The 17878-nt window shown below is 38.1% G+C and overlaps 1 protein-coding gene across 6 annotated transcripts in view; it reads left to right on the top strand.

Annotated features, from left to right (window-relative positions):
• Positions 1 to 17878, top strand: part of CDK13 (cyclin dependent kinase 13) — a 45892-nt gene that overhangs the window by 9670 nt on the left and 18344 nt on the right. For all 6 annotated transcript variants that reach the window (XM_057431638.1, XM_057431637.1, XM_057431634.1 and 3 more), the window contains exons 2-5: positions 2715 to 3320; positions 7390 to 7557; positions 7826 to 7965; positions 9938 to 10108. In XM_057431638.1, the coding sequence (XP_057287621.1) occupies positions 2715 to 3320; positions 7390 to 7557; positions 7826 to 7965; positions 9938 to 10108 (1085 nt within the window). The remainder of the gene's footprint in view (positions 1 to 2714; positions 3321 to 7389; positions 7558 to 7825; positions 7966 to 9937; positions 10109 to 17878) is intronic.

The following is a 17878-nucleotide window of genomic DNA, read 5'->3' as shown; positions in this document are numbered from 1 at the left end:
ACAGCCTTACGATGTATGGTGTCTCAGCAGCTACAGTGTTTTGAGCTGCTACTTCTCTTTTCAAGTGTATGTGGAATTAGGTCCACATTTATTTGTGACACAGATTATTTACTTTATATATGGCACCTTTCAAAACAACCAGCTCGCCCCACAGAGCCCAAACAAACCAGTAATTGTACTTATGAAAGAAATATATCTGATTTTTAGACCATTAGGGCATGTTTTAAGTTCAGTATGGGTTGCAGTGAGGTCCTTCAGCCTGGAGGTTACGTTCTGCAGGTAACTGAGGAAGTGACTGTTTAAAATAGCTGATCTAGGAACAAGATGTGCAAGCAAATGTTTTCCAAGGCAGGTCAGCAACATCCTCAGAAATGATGTGCCATTTATAGAAGTCAGTTTAGGACTAATGGGGCTTATTATCTTATGCTTGATGCTGGAGAAATATAATTATACTGCTTGTACAGCTGCTGTGGATCTGTAACAGTATATCTCTGCCTGAGATAATAATTCCTCTCAGAAGGTGAGAGAATGGTGTGAGGAGAGCTCTAGCCCAGCATCTGAAGTGTATGTATTGTCTGGATAGTCTCAGCCCTCCTTTTTCTTCAACTGCCCCCTCTTAACTTTATATTATGGAACTTTCTACTTTTCCACTTTTACTCTAGTTTGGCTAAGCCTCTGAAAACAGTCTATGTTATTTAATACTTAAATTTCCAAAGTAATAATGGGAAAAGTAACATCGGTCCTTTCCAACCCTAACCATTCTATGATTCATAATGGAACAGAAGTGAGTTTTCAAGGGAGTTTTTTTAACCAATATAATGTTTTTATTTGTTTTTTAATGGATGTGTACATTGATACCTCTCTACCTAAGTGAACCAAAACCTGAAATTTGTGTTGAAAATTTAGAGAGCACCTTTATTTCTGAAAGTATTAAAAACTTGTTATTTCTATGATGATTATTGTTCTTGTTTTTATTATTGCCATCTGTCATTGTTACCCTGCTCTATAAACTCCGTAGATTTTAGAGAAAACTCTATAAAACCTACTTCCTGGCATAGAATTGAACTGTGTTAGTTTCAGAGTTGCCCTCAGATGGGGTTTGAGATGTATTTTTATTTTTTCCTTTCAAGGGTCTTTAGCCATGAGGATCAATTTCAGTTTTACCTATAGAATGTCGAAGCTTGGGCGTTAATATCCAGCGTGCATGCCTACATGTTGCTTTCAGTGACTTCTACATAATCTTGATTTGTCTCAATGACTTCTTATGTTGCTTTAGAAAGACTGACAGTTCTGTTTATAATGCAGTGAATTTGGAAATCAGTAAATATCGCACACAATAGAAATGCTGTACTATATTATTTCTTCAGTTGAAGCCTTGAAATGTAATTTCTTGTGTGGACAATTAAAACTGAATTAATTTAATTGTTACTAAAATTTGACACTGGGGTGTATAGTCCTGACCATAATGATTGTAGTTGGCTGCTGCTTTTTGTTTGGCTGATTTCGCTTTGGCAGACTCCCTTATACAGGTGCTCTCTTTTGAACTTTTAAATTCTTCTGTCTCCATGAAGTCTTATTTATGCTATTGCTCGATACTTTCTTCATTGTCCAGCTGCTGAATACACTTTTTTTTAATCCTGATTATGCTTTTTCCTGTTCTTCAAGTGATATACTCAAGCAAAATAGATTTCTGTCACACTTCAATCAAGAAAATACTTGCAAATCGGTTGAATACCCTCGCTATTCTTAGTACGATGAAATGGATTAAATCCCCCACGTTTCATTTATTTAATAACATTTCTGTGTAGTAGCAGTGAATTAGGCTACTGTGTTTGTTCCACACCCTTCACCCCAGTTAATTTTTTTTCCTTTTTAATGAAGAACTCACCCAAAACTTCTACAAGGTAAATTAGGGCATATCTTTGAAAAATAATTCGTATTAAATGGTATTTTGGCACAAGAAAAGTTTGTTTTTCTAACTGTTCAGGTTCCTCACAGCCGCCCTCATTCTGCCTTATTTTCCTGCTGTGATTTTGTAGATGGCTTAGATATCTTTAATTTATTTCTTTTTTGTCCATTAGTCTCTGTATTCTGATGCAGGCAGAGCATAGGCCTGCTTGTGGAATATGTTTGTTTATCGGTAGCTATAACAAGTATAGGGTAGGGTTGTTTTGTCTTTTATTCCGACTTATTTTAATGACGGTTGTGAAAGTGAAGTGTATGTAGCTGCTACAAGTACTGCTTCTGTGTTGTGTTTAGGTTTTTCTTCTCATGTTGTTGCATTAATTTAATTTTGTTGAATTCTGATTGTGTAGCCAGGTGAATTTCTCTCAAATACAGCATATACTCATGGTGTTTGCACAAGTTGCATAGGACCGGATTTTCTTTAAAGGTAAGAAATGTATCTGATAAGTAGTGAGGAGAAAGGAATATATCTGTCCTATAGGCATACTTGTATTTTGCAGTTCTTCAATGGGATAAGCCATGTCTAAGAAAGTTTTAACGTCTTCTGTCAGCCTGTTTAGATGTAGAATCTTGATCGACTAACTCTAGATTATTAATGCACAGTCTTTACTATTTCACAGACTTCTGTTTATTCTGGAAGCATGGTGATAATGGTTGGTTTAAAAAACAAGTTTGTCAAAAATGCAGATACACTGGGAAAGCAGATAGGCTAAATTTTAACTGGGTGAATCTTTACTCTTTTGAAACAGGAGATCAGCAAAATCTCGAAGTAGAAGTCCATATTCATCAAGGCACTCGAGGTCTCGTAGCAGACACAGATTATCTAGATCCAGAAGTCGTCATTCAAGTATCTCTCCTAGTACATTGACTCTGAAGAGTAGCCTTGCTGCTGAGCTGAACAAAAACAAGAAAGCAAGAGCTGCTGAGGCAGCCAAAGCCAGTGCAAAAGCTTCTAATACTTCAACACCTACTAAGGGAAGTACTGATGCTGCAGTAAGTGCGCCTCAAGTGAACAATGTAAAGGACCTAAAGAAAATAAAAACTGAGCATACACCTTCTCCTACGAGCAGTGTGAATTTGAAGAATGACAAAGCAAAAGCAAAGGTCTCGCTTCCTGAAACAAAAGGGGAAAATAATTTAATTGCAGACAAAATTACTAAACAGAAACCTACAGCAGTAAAAGAGAATAAACTAGCTGTTGTAAAACAGCCACCCGTCACTGTAAAAGAGAAAAGCAAACCGAGTACACCAAGTGTAGTAACCAAGGAGAAGGAGCGAGTTGTTACGCTACCAACCTCCACACTGCCACCCTTGCCTTTGCCTCCCACGCTGCCTGAAGATAAAGAAACTGATAGGTGGGTTGTGGCATTGCTTTTTGGTGTTGTCTGTTCCTTTTCATTATTGCTGTTGTTTGGGTTTGTTTGTTTGTTCTCATTATTTCCCTTGGACAATGAATATAAACTTATTTGCTGAATCAGGCTGGTGCATTAGGTAGTACATGCTCTTGTTTAACATGGAAACTCTTGGTGAAATGAAGGAATTTGATCTGGAAATGAAAATAATTGAACTCTTTCTTGAAAAGAGAAGGACTTCGTTAGGAATGTTTCAATAAAAAGTAACTAGAGAGGTGATTAAAAATTGCTGGTACATAATAGTTTTGGGACTAATGGAAGGATGCATTCAAGTTATCAGGATTTCAAGTTTGGTGCAAACATATACATTGGGAAAGTTGAATTTAGTAGCAATATGTGAATTCTTTAATTGTGTGAATTCTTTGATTAGCTGGGGCTTGAAGTAAAGATTCTCTTGCCTATGTGAGGCAATTGTTTTTATAGCTGTGTCTTATTTTAGTATAATTTATCTCAGAGATCGGTATCATTTTGAGTGTGTATAGCGGAAGTGAGGTTCATGACTTGTCATTGGTGTCACTTTACTTTTGAAGTGTAAAAATCGGTCTGTAGTGAAGAAATTCATGTCTATTCTGACTGCCATTTGAGTTTAGACGAAATTAAGTCTCCTCATAGTCTTAATGGAGAATCTGTGGTGTGATTTATATTGGAAAACTATGAGCCGTAATTTACTGGTTTTGTTTGGTGAACAAGTTGAGGGGAAGTTACTTCTGGTTTTACTCATGGTCTTACATGCCTCACACATCTATACAAGAAAGCAACTTCTTAGAACAAGTAAACCAAAGTTTTTTAACATTGAAGTAATAACTAGCTTGTGTGATATGTCTTTGTAAGAAAACAAACTAAAAGCAAAATTCAGAACTTTTTGAAGCACTTTGTATTCCATATCTGAAACCAGCCTGTCTTTTCTTATTCTTTGAGAAGTGTGTAGTGTTTCTTTAGTTAGTAAAAGTAGTTATAACTAGAGGTGTAAATGTTTCTCTTGTATTTGCTGGTAATTTAATGCTACATTAAATGTTAGCATGCACAGGAAACCTTGGCAGATAAATCTAACCTAACAATGTATTATATATTTATTTATTTTAGTAGTAGAAGAGAAATTGTGTTTCTTTCCCTTCAGCACTCTAGCAAATGTCATTCCAGTTGTTCAGAAGCACATATGTATGGCAAATATGCTGCTGCATTTATAGTTATGACAAAGCTATCCTCCCTGGGTAAATGGGATTTCTGACACTGTTACTTGAGAGCAAGATTTACTGTTTTAGGTAAAAACAGGTCTGACTGGTTTAATAAGTATATATATGATTGGCATTGCAGTGTTAATTGCGATAAAATTAAATGAGATTTCAACTTGAAGCTGGCTAATTGCTTGTCATTGTTAGTGTTTTTTAATGTGATACCTGTTTTAAGCGTAGCTAAACTGCACGGAGGAGTTAAACTGCAGTTAAGCTATGGTTCTGTCAGCACTGGTAAGCTTTGCTTAGTTTTGCCTGTAGCATTTTATACACTTGGAATGGTTGAGATTACAAGTTGTGATAAAGCTTAAGTCCTCAAAGAAAAATGGTCTATGTTTTTTAGTGGCGATGAGGGCAAAGTGAGTTTACCTTAGGCTCAGAGATACTGTGCCAACAAAGAAAGCTTGATACTGTGCACAACTGTCTGGTTCATAATGTCATGTCAGTTGCCAAATTCAGCAAGGACCTGATGAACCCACAAATATGCTACCTAAAGAAACAACAGTGTTTCAGAACCACTGTGTGGGTTAGCTAAAAGAGAAGACTCTTCTGGTGGTCAGTGATGTGATTTCACAGTCCTGAAATAAAGGCAGCTTTTGGCTGCGTCTGTTTTTATGTGCCGATTTCAAAATCTGTTTCAGAACCACTCATATATTGTACTTTCGCTAATTGTGAAAGTTTTGGGTCCATATTTTGAGAGAAATAGAAATGTATGAACTTGAAAATCTAAGATTTGTTTTCTTTACCATGCACTGTGCAAAAGTGGTTCGTTCTGTATAGCATGTTAACCATTGTATTTGTGATGAGAGCAGCATATGCTTCCTTGAGGTTACTTGTTTAAATTCAGGTAGTGGCAGCTTGAGAAGTGGTGGAAGACATTCAGGTGTTCTGTTTTCATGGGGAAGCATGGATGTGTGCAACACGCTGGACTGCTTTATTTAAATTTAAAAAAAAAATTAAATTTATTTAAAGATTGGTAACTAAAGTTAATGTAAGAGAGAACATATGCATTCTCCATGATGGAAGATTGTAAGATCCTTCCATTTACAGAAGTTCCTGCTTCATATATGAAACTAAATAGGTAAGAAGCTGCAGAAAAACCTCCAGATAGGTTCCCAGAGAAGGATGTTGATGGTAAAGTAGTATTGTTTAGCTAGTGCAGCTATCTTGGAAAATATCCTTTGAAAGCATGGCAGAATGTTTTCTTGATGCAGTGATGAAGTTTGACATTTAAAGAGCGAATATTATATGACAGTCCTGTGGGAGAGAAACAGTTATGTAATTATATAAAGTCTTGTCATGGTTTAAGCCCAGCCGCTAACGCAGAACCACGCAGCCGCTCACTCCTGGAGGGATGGGGAGGAGAGTCGAAAGAATGTAACTCCCGTGGGTTGAGATCGGAACAGGGCAGTAACTAAGGTATAACACAAACCACTACTGCTACCACCAGGAATAATAAGGGAAATATCAAGGGGAGAGAATATAAAACTAAAAGGGAAAGGGGAAAAAAACCCAGTAAACACAAATGATGTACAATACAATTGTTTACCACCTGCTGACTGATACCCAGCTCGATCCAAGCAGCGATCTGAGCCTTCTAGGTTAACTCCCCCGCAGTTCCATGCACTGGGCATGATGTGCTGTGGTACAGAATACCCCTTTGGCTGGTTGGGGTCAGGTATCCTGTCTCTGTTCTCTCCTGGCTTCTTGTGCCCTTCCTCACGGGCAGTAGCTTGAGACTGAAAAGTCCTTGGTCAGGGTAAGCGTTACTTAGGAACCACTAAAATATCGGTGGTGTTCTCAGACTAAAACCAAAACACAGCACTGCACCGGCTACTAGGAAGAAGAAAAATAACTGTTACGGCTGAAACTAGACAAGTCTAAAGAAGGTTGTGGCTTTAAAATTGCTGGATATGCTGTAGCTGCACAAATCTAGCCAAACTAAAGGAAGTTCTGGTAATATGGCACCATGTGTTTAAAAAAGAATATGCTGCAGCAAGTACAATGCTTTCAGAATTTCCCATTAGATTGAGGAGAGCATCTCTAGAATCGTTGTGTACAGTAATTGTTAAAGGAATACTCTGCTGTACATGTGTTTGGGGGATTTTTCTTAAGACAGAATTGACTATCAGTATCTGTTAACTAATAATAGTTGATGATAAAAAAATGGTGAGATATCAGTAACCCGTGGCAGAAAAGCGTTTAGTCATTTCTTCATCTGATTTTTTTTCTTCCTCCCACGTGATTTGCATGCTGATCACTAGGAACATGTTGAATATGGAGAGTTTCAGCAAACGTAAGAGATGGTAACCCGTAAAAGAGGTGGCGTGGACTGCCTTGTAATGCCCTGCAGTATTACTGTAACAGTGACGCTCACTATCTCTGGAGACCAACCTTATAGAGAACTGGATTAGGGTAATCTACTCTTTTATGTGAGAAGTCAGAATAAGACTTTACCACTGCACTTCTGGTATCTGTCAGTGCTCAAGCTCTAAATGTTCTTAACAGTCTAGGCTGTAAGCTTGCGAAGAAGCTTGTGTGGCTGAATAAGTCTGGTCTGGTAAGGCTTGCTGTGTCGTCCAACCTCAGCTTTCACCAGAAAAGTCTGGTTTCATAGTTCCTGCAGAATTTTGGTAGTTAAAGAGCAGAAATGTCAAATGTTGATGCATCAAGAGCCTAGAATGTATTTTAAAAAGTAATTCCAATAGGTTTTCCTTTCTGTATGTTAATATCATTCTACTGTGTTCAAGTTGATAGTAAAATTGTGTGTTTTTTAATAGTTTGCAAGAGAATCTTTCAGTGAAGTCAGTTAAAGAAACAGAGAAGAAACTTCGCCATCTGCTTGCAGATTTGCCACTTCCACCTGAGTTGCCTGGAGGTGCTGACTTATCTAAAAGTCCTGAAGAAAAGAAACCAGCAGTTCAGTTACACAGCAAGAGAAGACCAAAGTACGTTTTAGTAGACTTTATAAAGCCTATCAAGAAGTAGAAGTGATAAGTTTCTCTAAAATATATTCTTTTCCAAATAATTCTGATTTTCAGTGACTTTTAATATTAATGAGGCTGAAATCAAACTGCAAGTTTTATTCCCACTTAATGGTAGTAAGCCAGTTACCTAGTAATGTTTCCTAAATATTTAGTGTTGAGGGTCTTGTCGAAGTTAAAACAATCCTTAAATATATTAGTTATATTCTTAGAAATGTTTGCTGTTTTCTAGAATATGTGGACCACGACATGGTGAAACAAAAGAAAAAGAAATAGATTGGGGAAAGCGCTGTGTGGATAAATTTGATATCATTGGTATTATTGGTGAAGGCACTTACGGGCAAGTTTACAAAGCCAGAGATAAAGACACAGGTAAGTCCAGAAAAAGTGAATGTAATCGTGCTGTTCTAAAGTGACCAGGATATTTTTGGGTTGGTTTTTATATTGAGTAAAACTGTGTGGCATTCTGCCCTCTAATGTTTGGAAAGTTTTTAGTTGTTGGTTTGTTTGGTTAGTTTTAAATCCAGAATTAGTCTAACTCAGAAGTTACATTTTGCTGCCTTGGAAAGAATTATTTATGCATAAAACGGTGGCTGAAAGCAAGCTGAATGCTCTTAATTTCTAATTAGTATTTCTTGAGTTTTGGTGCTTCGTACACAATTGAGCTAGTGAAGAAAAGAGGGTAAATACTCCAGAGAAACAAAATGGGACCCTAGACAGGATGACAGCAAAGTTTGCGAAGGGATGTAAGGGTTAAAGAAGCTATGCGTGAGATTTAGCCATTTTTCCTCTTTGTATTCAAAATGTCATTAGCTGACAGGAAGAGAAGCTGCCTCTGTGCAGCAGAGTCCTTAAGTATTGCATATTGGGTGTTTTTCTTGCAGTATGGCTACAGCAGCGACATAGGTTTTAAATTTCATGTTAAACTATTGCTAAAATAAGCAAGCATCACTACTGTGATATGCACGAATGCTGTCATTACTGCTAATGTATTGAAATGGATTCTTCATATGTACTGTATGTTGCTTGATCTTTTAATGTCCAATTAGTAGTTCTTGCTGTGACTGCTTGCCCTTCTGGCTTATTTGTGCATGCTTTGAATGCTGGATAATTTTCTACTTCAGCAGTAGCTGAGTCACATAGGATCACATACCAGCCTCACTTCTTTCTTTCTGATCTCCAGGAGAATGAGCAGTGTAATTATAATTCCTCTGCCATTCTTCGCCTGTGCTTGTCTCAGTTTGCAACCTTTAGTTCTTTAGTTGAACTGTCACAGATCTCATATTTTACTTCTACCTTGGGAAACATTGCAGATCATTGTTAGGAGCTTCTTCCTACTCGCCTAGGATTTTGTTATTTGCATATTTAAGTTGTTAATCTTACCATAACCATATTGCCTCTTTAGCAAGCGTCAAGCTGTTTGTGTGGCAATCATTGCTGAGCCTTCAGTAGAAGTTGTTACTGTCTGTATTGAATGGTTCCATACAGTTAAGCAAACCTTTCATTAGCCTTAAATTAAAACCCTGTGCAGAGTGGTATTAAAGCTGTTGAGATGTCTTATGACAGGGTGTGCAGTGGGCTTTCAAAGCAAGTGGATGTTGTGTCATACTGAAATGTGACCTATTGTGTGTATATATCATACATGGGTGTATAATAAGCCCTTTCTAGAGTTAACAAAGATACGTGTGCTGTCAGTAAACTTGCAGGATGCAGCAGTAAACTTTCAAGAACAAAATGGTTGAGCTGGCATACAGTCTTTAGATATCCTCCATCATGAGGAGATCATGCTCCTGCCATTTTGCAGAGCCTAGGCCAGCCTGCAGTGGAATAATAAGGAAAATTTGTCTTTAATGTAAACGTGGCAGTGACACTTCTGCTATTAGAAAGTATATGGAATAATTAGGTAAGTCTTCAGTCATCTGCGTCATCTTGAACTATGTGGCGTTTTCTACCTATGGTATTGTAGTAACAAGAAACTCTGAGCAGACGTAGGCCTCTGTCTTTAAGGCTGTTGTGATAATAGCTTTTACATGGGGGTTTATTGAAAGATTTGATGTGGAGTATCAGAACACAGGTGAGTGGGGTGTACAGGAAGAAGACAACAGGCCTTACAGCAGGTAGCTGAAAATTCTCATTTATAGCGATGCTTCTCCTTGTGATAGTTTCCCAGCAGCAGTTAATTCTGTTTCCATTCAGCATAGTGTTTGGTGCAAACATCTAAATGTTAACTGTTTAGTCTGCTCAGAAACAGTAACAAATGGGAAGGGTTTAAAAAACAAATGAGCAAAGTTAATACTGAATCACATAGTTTGTTTGCTAATCTTAATGGTTTGTATTCTCTTAGGGGAAATGGTAGCACTAAAGAAAGTACGTCTGGATAATGAAAAGGAAGGGTTTCCCATAACAGCTATTCGGGAGATTAAGATTCTTCGACAGCTTAATCACCAAAGCATTATCAACATGAAGGAAATAGTGACAGACAAGGAAGATGCTTTGGACTTCAAGAAGGACAAAGGTATGTACACTAAGGCAGGAGGAGCTCTTTCTGGTTCAGTTCCTAATACAGTAGTCTGTGATGCTGGATTTGAAGTTCTGCTTCATTAAAAAATGTGTAAATTGTGATGCTTGTCAAGGGACTTTAATTAGTAGTATAAGTCCTTTATTCGGCTCAGCTATGCCTTTTGCTTATAGAAAGGTTTTTGCAAGTATCTTGTGGGATAAGAAAATGTAATGATTCCAATTTTGCAGGAGAGGAACAGGTATTTGACTTCTTGACACTCACAGATTAGGGAGGCCAGCAACAATAGCAAGATCTTAGTTGTGGTTTTTTTAGTCTTTTTTTTTTCCTCATTTTCTTTTATCATTTAGACTATTGTAGGCTCAATGCTGAAGAGGTGTTTTTCATTGTAGGCTTTGATTTTGAGGTGTGTTTCAGACAGTTTTTCTTAGTTGGGTATGTGTGTTTCAAAGGCTAGAAGAAGGATAAGAAGATTTGTGTGGTGGGGATATTTTTCCACCAAAAAGACATGCAGACTTTTACTCTTTTGGTTCCTTCAGTGTTAAGTCTGGCTTGTTTGAGTTACTGCAACCTGGAGAATGAAGCAGACAGTGGAAATCATGCAGTGTTGTTGCTTGGTGTTTTTGGTTTGGAGGGGTCATTTGTCTTTGGAGGCTATTTCCTTTTAGGTCCAAGTCCTATAAACTTCTTTTGGGGTATTAAAATGTTCAGTGGGCGATTTGCTAGATGGCTTGGCTGAGGAGTGTGTTTGGAGTGTGATATCTGTGCTTATTCCTGGCTTTCCTTCCAAGAGTTTTTATAGAGCATGCCCAGCTCCAGTGCGGGTAGAAAACACTGTATGTTGCTGCAGAGCCAGCGGAAACACTGGGTGACATCGTGATGAATCAGAAAATGGCTGTCAAAATTAAGCAGGAATGAGTGTTTTTTTTTCCTAGCATCTTTAGAAAGTATAATACGTTCAAGTATTCTATATACAAATACAGCACTGCCAGGCTGTATTTTTACTGTGTTTAGAAGTAGAAACCATCTAGCAAAGGAGTTTCCCCGGATGTGTGCAGGTTTCAGTGGTTGGCACCCGCTCTGAATCCCAGCAGTATGCAACAGCCAGTTTAGGCTTTTCATGTGAATCTTGTACTGAGTTTTAATTAGGTCTAACCTACTTGGCTAATGAGACCACGTTGAGCCTTGACTTAAAACTTAATAACTCATTAATTAATTGTCTCTTTCTGTTTGGTGCCGTGTCTAGGATTGAATTGTAAATTTTATTTGGTGTGCTTCGAACTGTGTGTCTCATTAATTTCAGATGTATTTTTCTTTTGCCCAAGTCTATATTTGTGCTTTTGATATTGCTTTCATTTAATTCCTCATTTAACAGCTTATTAAAACAGTTATTTTCAGAAAACTTGCAAGGGAAGCGGTTTCTCTGGAGATGCTAGCACCAAATTAATTTCTGAAAGCATTAGCATGATAAAGAGACTGTGCTGTTATGATTTATCTGTGAAAAGATGGAGGGCTTGTTTGGTTTTTTTTATTTCCAGGAACTGCATTCTGTATTTCTCTAATGAGTAGTTCATTGTGAGATGGAGGTTTATAGTCGAGATGTTGTGGCCAAATTGTATTCTATGCAGGGGACAAATGAATGCAAGTGGGAGGGAGTTTGATCATCTTCACAGTAAACCATTGCAAACACAAAAGTAGGCTGCTTCCTTTAAGAAGGAGCCATTATAGAAATGTTAGAGCTTACAGTAGAAGCAAAGTGTTTTGTCCTCTGAATATACTTATGCTTAATGTACATTATTATGCTTGTCTTAGCTTTGGATTATAACTTTTACAAAACCCTGCTGATAGTCCATTTGTAAAAGTAGGGAATGGGAACATTTCTTCCAACACATGTTCTCTAGTTGATATAAGTAAAGTTAATTTTGTGTCTAAGGTTGACTGTCATATCCTGACTCGTCTGCTTATTCATTCAAGGTGTTGGGTTTGTTTTTTGGTTTTGTTTGTTTTAGGTTTTTTTTTCCTTTGGATCTCAGTAATTTAAAATGCAGTTTTCTGACAGTGATGTAGATGTTGGACACACCTTGTACAATTTTTTTTATGATGCTTTTTAAGATAGCAACATTGGCTGCAAACCAGTAATAGCTTGCCTTATACAGCTTTGTCCTGGTACTTTGAGCTGTGTTACATGCTTGCATGATTAGACATTAGGAAGAAGTTCTTCTCTGTGGGGGTGGTGAGGTGCTTGCAGAGGGGCCCCACAGAAGCTGTGGCTGCCCCATCCCTGGCACTGTTAAGACCAGGTTGGACGGGGCTTGGAGCAACCTGCTGTGGTGGAAAGTGTTCCCTGCCTGTGGCAGGGGGTTTGAACTGGATGAGCTTTAAAGTCCCATCCGACACAAACCAGTCTGGGATTCTGTGATTTCAAGTGACATAATCCTGTGTTACAAACTTTGAGTATCTGACTTGTGTCAGTAGTTTCAACAGCATTTTGCTTTTAAAGAAAATAGAAGCAAAGTTTATCTGCGTTTTATCCTGGCCAGCTTGGGTTATAAATTTAACAATAGCTTTAGTATAGGATTGAGTTTATTCTTTCTAGCCAGCCATTAGAAAATGAAATGTAACACGTTGGACCAGTGTGTTAGAAATGCTTTAAGTGTATTTCCCAGTGGAAATACAGCACATGAGCGCGATTGTATGTGGGAGCTGAGTGGGTCTGCTGTTCTGAAACCTGAAGTGTAACTTAGCAGTTTCCATTATGCATGAGACATGCTTGATGATCAAGTTGGAGAATGGCATTTCTGATTACTCATTGGTGATTTAGTATCTTGATTCTCAAGCACGATCCTGACAGGTAAAACACCTATGTTGGGTGTGGCAAGGATTATCCATTTTGTATGTTTTTCATGTAGGCTTTTCCCCCCTGCCTATCATACAGAGGGAGATGGGTGAGCACACAAGGTAAGGGATGGGAACGCAAGACTAATAGTTTATATCTTGTCTTGTGTGTGTATCTGCATAAGAGCTGACTTAACAGTACATTTGTCAGTTGTGCTTGGGGGTTTCTAGGCTTTTTTGTTTCTTTAAGCTTCCTCTGCTGCTCTTGGGACATAAAGCCTCACTTGACTTGATAGCAGCAATGAGCTGTAGTTTCCATTCAGTATTTTCCTAAAATGTCAGAACTCTGGTTATTTTTGTTGAAAGCATTTTCCTCTACTGAGCTAGTACCAGAGCAATTGTGCGTGTCAGTCTTCAATAGTAGTAGAAGCAGCCTGACACTGTTGGTGTTTGTGACCAAATCTGATGGCAACTAAAGCTTCCTTCACTTCTTGTTTGCTTGGTGGTAATTCAAATTAATAGGAGTTTGAAAGTTCATATTCATGGACCTCAGTTCATGTCCTCTTGGAGCAGAGTTTGGAGCAAAAGGATTGTACTGGGCAGAAGCTTTTCATCTCTTAGTGCTTTGGGTTGTTTTTGTCTCCTAAAGTTTGTGTGACGTTGCTTGTGTAACAATAATTGAAGAAGGCAAGATTTAAAACAAGTTGAAAACAAAGAGCTATTTCCTAGGTATATTCAAATCTATACACCTCATAAGCTAAGTTAGTTGAGCCACTTCAGTTATAACTTTATACTGAAGTTATAAAATAAACCAGAATGACTGGAAAAAAGGTCCTTCTTACTTCGGGCTTTTGTCAGCTCTGCTTTTGTTTTCTCAATTTAACAATTAATTACATGATCTTAGGTGTCTCTTTTAACTTTGGGCACCTGAGATGGTCCTTCAGTTCTCAGTTGCTGCTTTATCAGCTAGAAGCTGTTGCAAGTGTTCAACATTCTGGTTATGGGACTGCCACAGTATCTTTCTATTAAATACACAGAGTGCGTGACTTAGCTTTTGTGGCTGTGAATGTAAAACCAGTAGGTGTGCTGACGGACATCTCCTCTTCCTTTAGACTGGAAGAAGCGTTTTCAATTGCTAACCCAAGGGAGGTGTAGAATTTTGCATGGTAGACTCCAATAAAAAAGATCTGGTTAATGTCACAGCTTGGAGTTTTTTCATTTGGATTGTTTCTGTGTGTGTGTTATCTGGTTGGATTGTGTGTGTTTGTTATTAATTTTAAAAATCTAAATTTATTTTAGATTAAATTTTGAATTGATTTGCAGTACAAGTTAACAAGCCTATTTTAGGCATGAAGTTGGTATTCGTCTTGACAGCATGGCAGTACTCCTGTCAAAACACTGGCTCTGTGGTACATTGTAGATTAGGCAGAAGTTCTTCCCTGTGAGGGTGGCGAGGCACTGGAACAGGCTGCCCAAGAGAGTTGTGAATGCTTCATCCCTTGCAGTGTTCAAGGCCAGGTTGGACAGGGCTTGGTCTAGTGGAAGGTGTCCCTGCCTGTGAGAGGGGTTTGGAATTAGATGATCTTAATGGGCCTTTTCAACCCAAACCATTCTATGAATAGCAGATTGCTTTCTCACAGCCGCTGAGGAGTACTTTGTCTGAAAGCCTGTGGTTTGTAGGAAGTCTGTGACAGCGATCATGTCATCAGAGAGTACTTCACTACAGTAAACACTACAGGTTCCTTCTCTGTTGTAACTAGCTTTATCCAGGTTTCCTGCAAAGGTCAGCAAAACCAAACTGTCCTGAATTTCAGTAACCTCTAATGATCTACAGCATGCCTTGCTGCTCCTGAAATAGCTGATAGAAACTTACCCAAATAGCTTTCATGCTACAGTTATCAGGCATAGCGTGACTGCTGGTGTTTCCTGTTTCTGTGTGCCCTAGTGGACTCTGTTCTGGAATGAGTGCAGACCTAATTGTGTGGCTTTTCAACCTGATCCATGTTATGGCCAACTGAGAAAAATCCCTGATATGTTTGGTTTACTTTTCCTCTGCTTTAAGTTTTTTGTTTGTTTTCTTATTTTCCTGTAGTATGTAATTAAACAAGGAAACTATTTGCTCCCAGGGCTTCTGTATGCCCTTAGCTGGTACAGCTACTTCAGAATGTGTTTCCATGCATGTGGAGTTTGGGTTGGATTTGTTTCAAGAGGAGAATGCAACAATTTGCAATGGGAGAATAACATAGGACATGGCAAGGATGCTTTCTTTAGACTTAAGGTGCTTAATTCACTAGCTATAACTTTATTTGGTGTTTTGTAAATTGGAAAATAGGTTTGTAAAATGTGAATAGAAAGAAAAGATGAATGTTTAAGGGACTCTAAGGAATTTAAATATAAGAAATTTAATTGTTTCTATACTTTTCAAGCTTTGACAAAATTCTGTTTAAAACTGTCTTGGAATATAGTGTATTGTAACTACTGGTAGAGAAATGTTAAGGAAGTCGAAGAGTAAATATAATCCAATTATCTTGAATCAATCAAGGGAAAAAATACTTATGTATTTCATAGAAGAAGCTGAGGAGGCTTGTTAGCGAGATGAAAATCTGATGGAGCCTCATTCTGAACAGTGAGTACAGAACAAACTGTTGAAACCCTGTTCAACTCTGCATTGTACATACCATGTACTGAATGAGCCAGGGATCCTTTCTCTTAAGCGTTTTTGCATTTCAAGGTACTCTTTTAATGCATTTATACAAGGATTGAATTAAAATTTGCACATAATAAGGCACTTCCGGTCTCCTTGTTACTCTGATCTGTATCAGATATTTTGAAAAACCCCAAACACCTTCCCTATGAAGTAATATTTGTTTAAAAGCTGTCATCTGGGTAGGTTTCTGAATCATTCTCCCCTGATGCTTCCCTCCCTGCACAGCCTGAAGAACTTCTATCTCACTTTGAGGACAAATGCCTAATTAATTGTCCTGCTTTGTGGGATCTGTATGATTTGATGACAGTCCAAAAAAGTCCAGGGCCTGCCTGTGTCACAAAAGTGTGTTTTGTTAGCTTTTATAACCTCCTAGAAAATTATTATGGATCATCAGTGCCATGTCTTGAGTTACCCATTTTATATTTGTCACTTGACAGCATTATTGCCCCAGTTCATTTTGGGTTTTAGAGTTCCATGACTTGAAATAAATGAACAGGAGGAGAAGATATGTTAATCCTTTAACTACTCAAAAGCATTATCTCAATTTCTGACCCTTATCAGTCTTAACTGACAGAGTGGTCAAAAAGATTCATTTCTTGAAGTGCAGACAAGAGAAGTAAGGGTAAGAGGATTGTTTCCATTGGTGTGAATTTATTGTGTACCTCCGTAATAGATTCAGCTGCTCTCATCCCATATTCAGAAGTAGGCAATATTACTACTGCTCAGCTGTTCCAGCTGCTGCTCTGTCAACATGCAGTGAAGTTAAGGTTTCTTATCTCAGTAGATGAAGGAATGGAGATAAGCTGTGTGCTATCAGCAAACAAAATGGGGCACACAGGACGCAAACCCCCAGCTGGTGTTTTGTTGCAGCATGTGGCAGTAGGCTGTAGGCTGCTTCCCACCCCACAGGTACTTACAGGGAAGTGCAGTAAGATGAGTAAAGTTAGTCACAGTTCTCAGTTCATTTGAATTGCATGTGCTTTACTGTAACAGAGCTTTAGGTGTTTTTGTGACACTGCTTTCAGAAATGTGGATATTTGGCAAAGCTCGCGTGAAACAAAGGGTCTTTTTAAAATGTAACTTCCAAGTTATTGAATGTCTTTGCCTCATAAGGGGAAGAACAATTATTTTTTGTTGTTTCCGTTTTTGAGAAATGGGTATTTGTGTGGCATTCCTTTTGATTGCACTAAAGGATGCTCTAAGCTTGAACTCTGGCTGTGTTGTAGTAAACAGTCTTCTGCCTGTGCATAGTTAACTTGTGAAGTCTTTCATGACTCTTTTCTTCTTCCTGAATATCTACAGTTTCTTTCCCTGTTGTGAAGATTGCCTGATTTGGTGAAAAGCACTAGAAATCTGAAAAGATAAAGTAGAATAATAACTGTTTTGTAGGCCAAACCTGTATATCTGTATCAGAAAAGGGCACCACGCTTGTGTACAAATAAACTGAATTTCACTTCAGTTTGCTTGACATCTTTTTTGCAGCTACAATCACTTCCAAATATAGTTTGAGTAATACTGAAAATCACATTTTAATGGTTAGACTGCCAAGGCTAGTAGACTAATTTCAGTGGCTTATCATAACCGATGAAGATCCAGTTTTGACCGTTCTTAACAATACATTCTAACTTTGTATCATATGTGTGATGCAGAAGTGTAATCAATCTGTGCATGTCCTCTTGCTCTGGTACAGAAGGAGCATCTAGCATTTGTACTGTGCTAGTGTATGTTTCTTAATGAGACTTGTGGAGAATATAAATAATTGGATCAACTCCCAGATACTGCTCTGTTCTATTTATGAACTGTCTCCATTGTTGTCAGCTTTCCTTCTTGCATGAGGGTACCAGTTCTGATTGCTGGTTATAAATAGTGGCAAAAAAGTCCTGGTAGCTAGTGACAGAGCAGAAAGTGCTCAAGGCATGGAGCCTGCTTCGCATATAAAGAAGAAGACTGTTCGACTGTTCTCACTGAGCAGGTCTACAATCCCACTGACCCTTCCTAGTCTTTCTCCTTCTCATGTACATGCAGAGTGCAGCCTGCTGCCATGCAGTTAACTTTGTATCCCAGAGCAAGAAGATACTAAGATTGTTGGTATTCGATTTTGTTGAGCTGACATTCTCTGAAGAGCGTGTCTAGATTATTTTGGCACTGCAGCATTAATATCAGCTCTTTTGTTTCAAGGCATCTTAAAATATGTCATGGTTCATACTTCAGCAGTTGTCAGTAAA

Source organism: Pezoporus wallicus, unplaced genomic scaffold, assembly GCF_028554395.1.
Source record: "Pezoporus wallicus isolate ANWC-B61680 ecotype Strahan unplaced genomic scaffold, APGP_CSIRO_Pwel_v1 scaffold_11491, whole genome shotgun sequence".
Classification (NCBI taxonomy): Eukaryota; Metazoa; Chordata; class Aves; order Psittaciformes; family Psittacidae; genus Pezoporus; species Pezoporus wallicus.
This window is presented reverse-complemented; position numbering and strand designations above follow the sequence as displayed.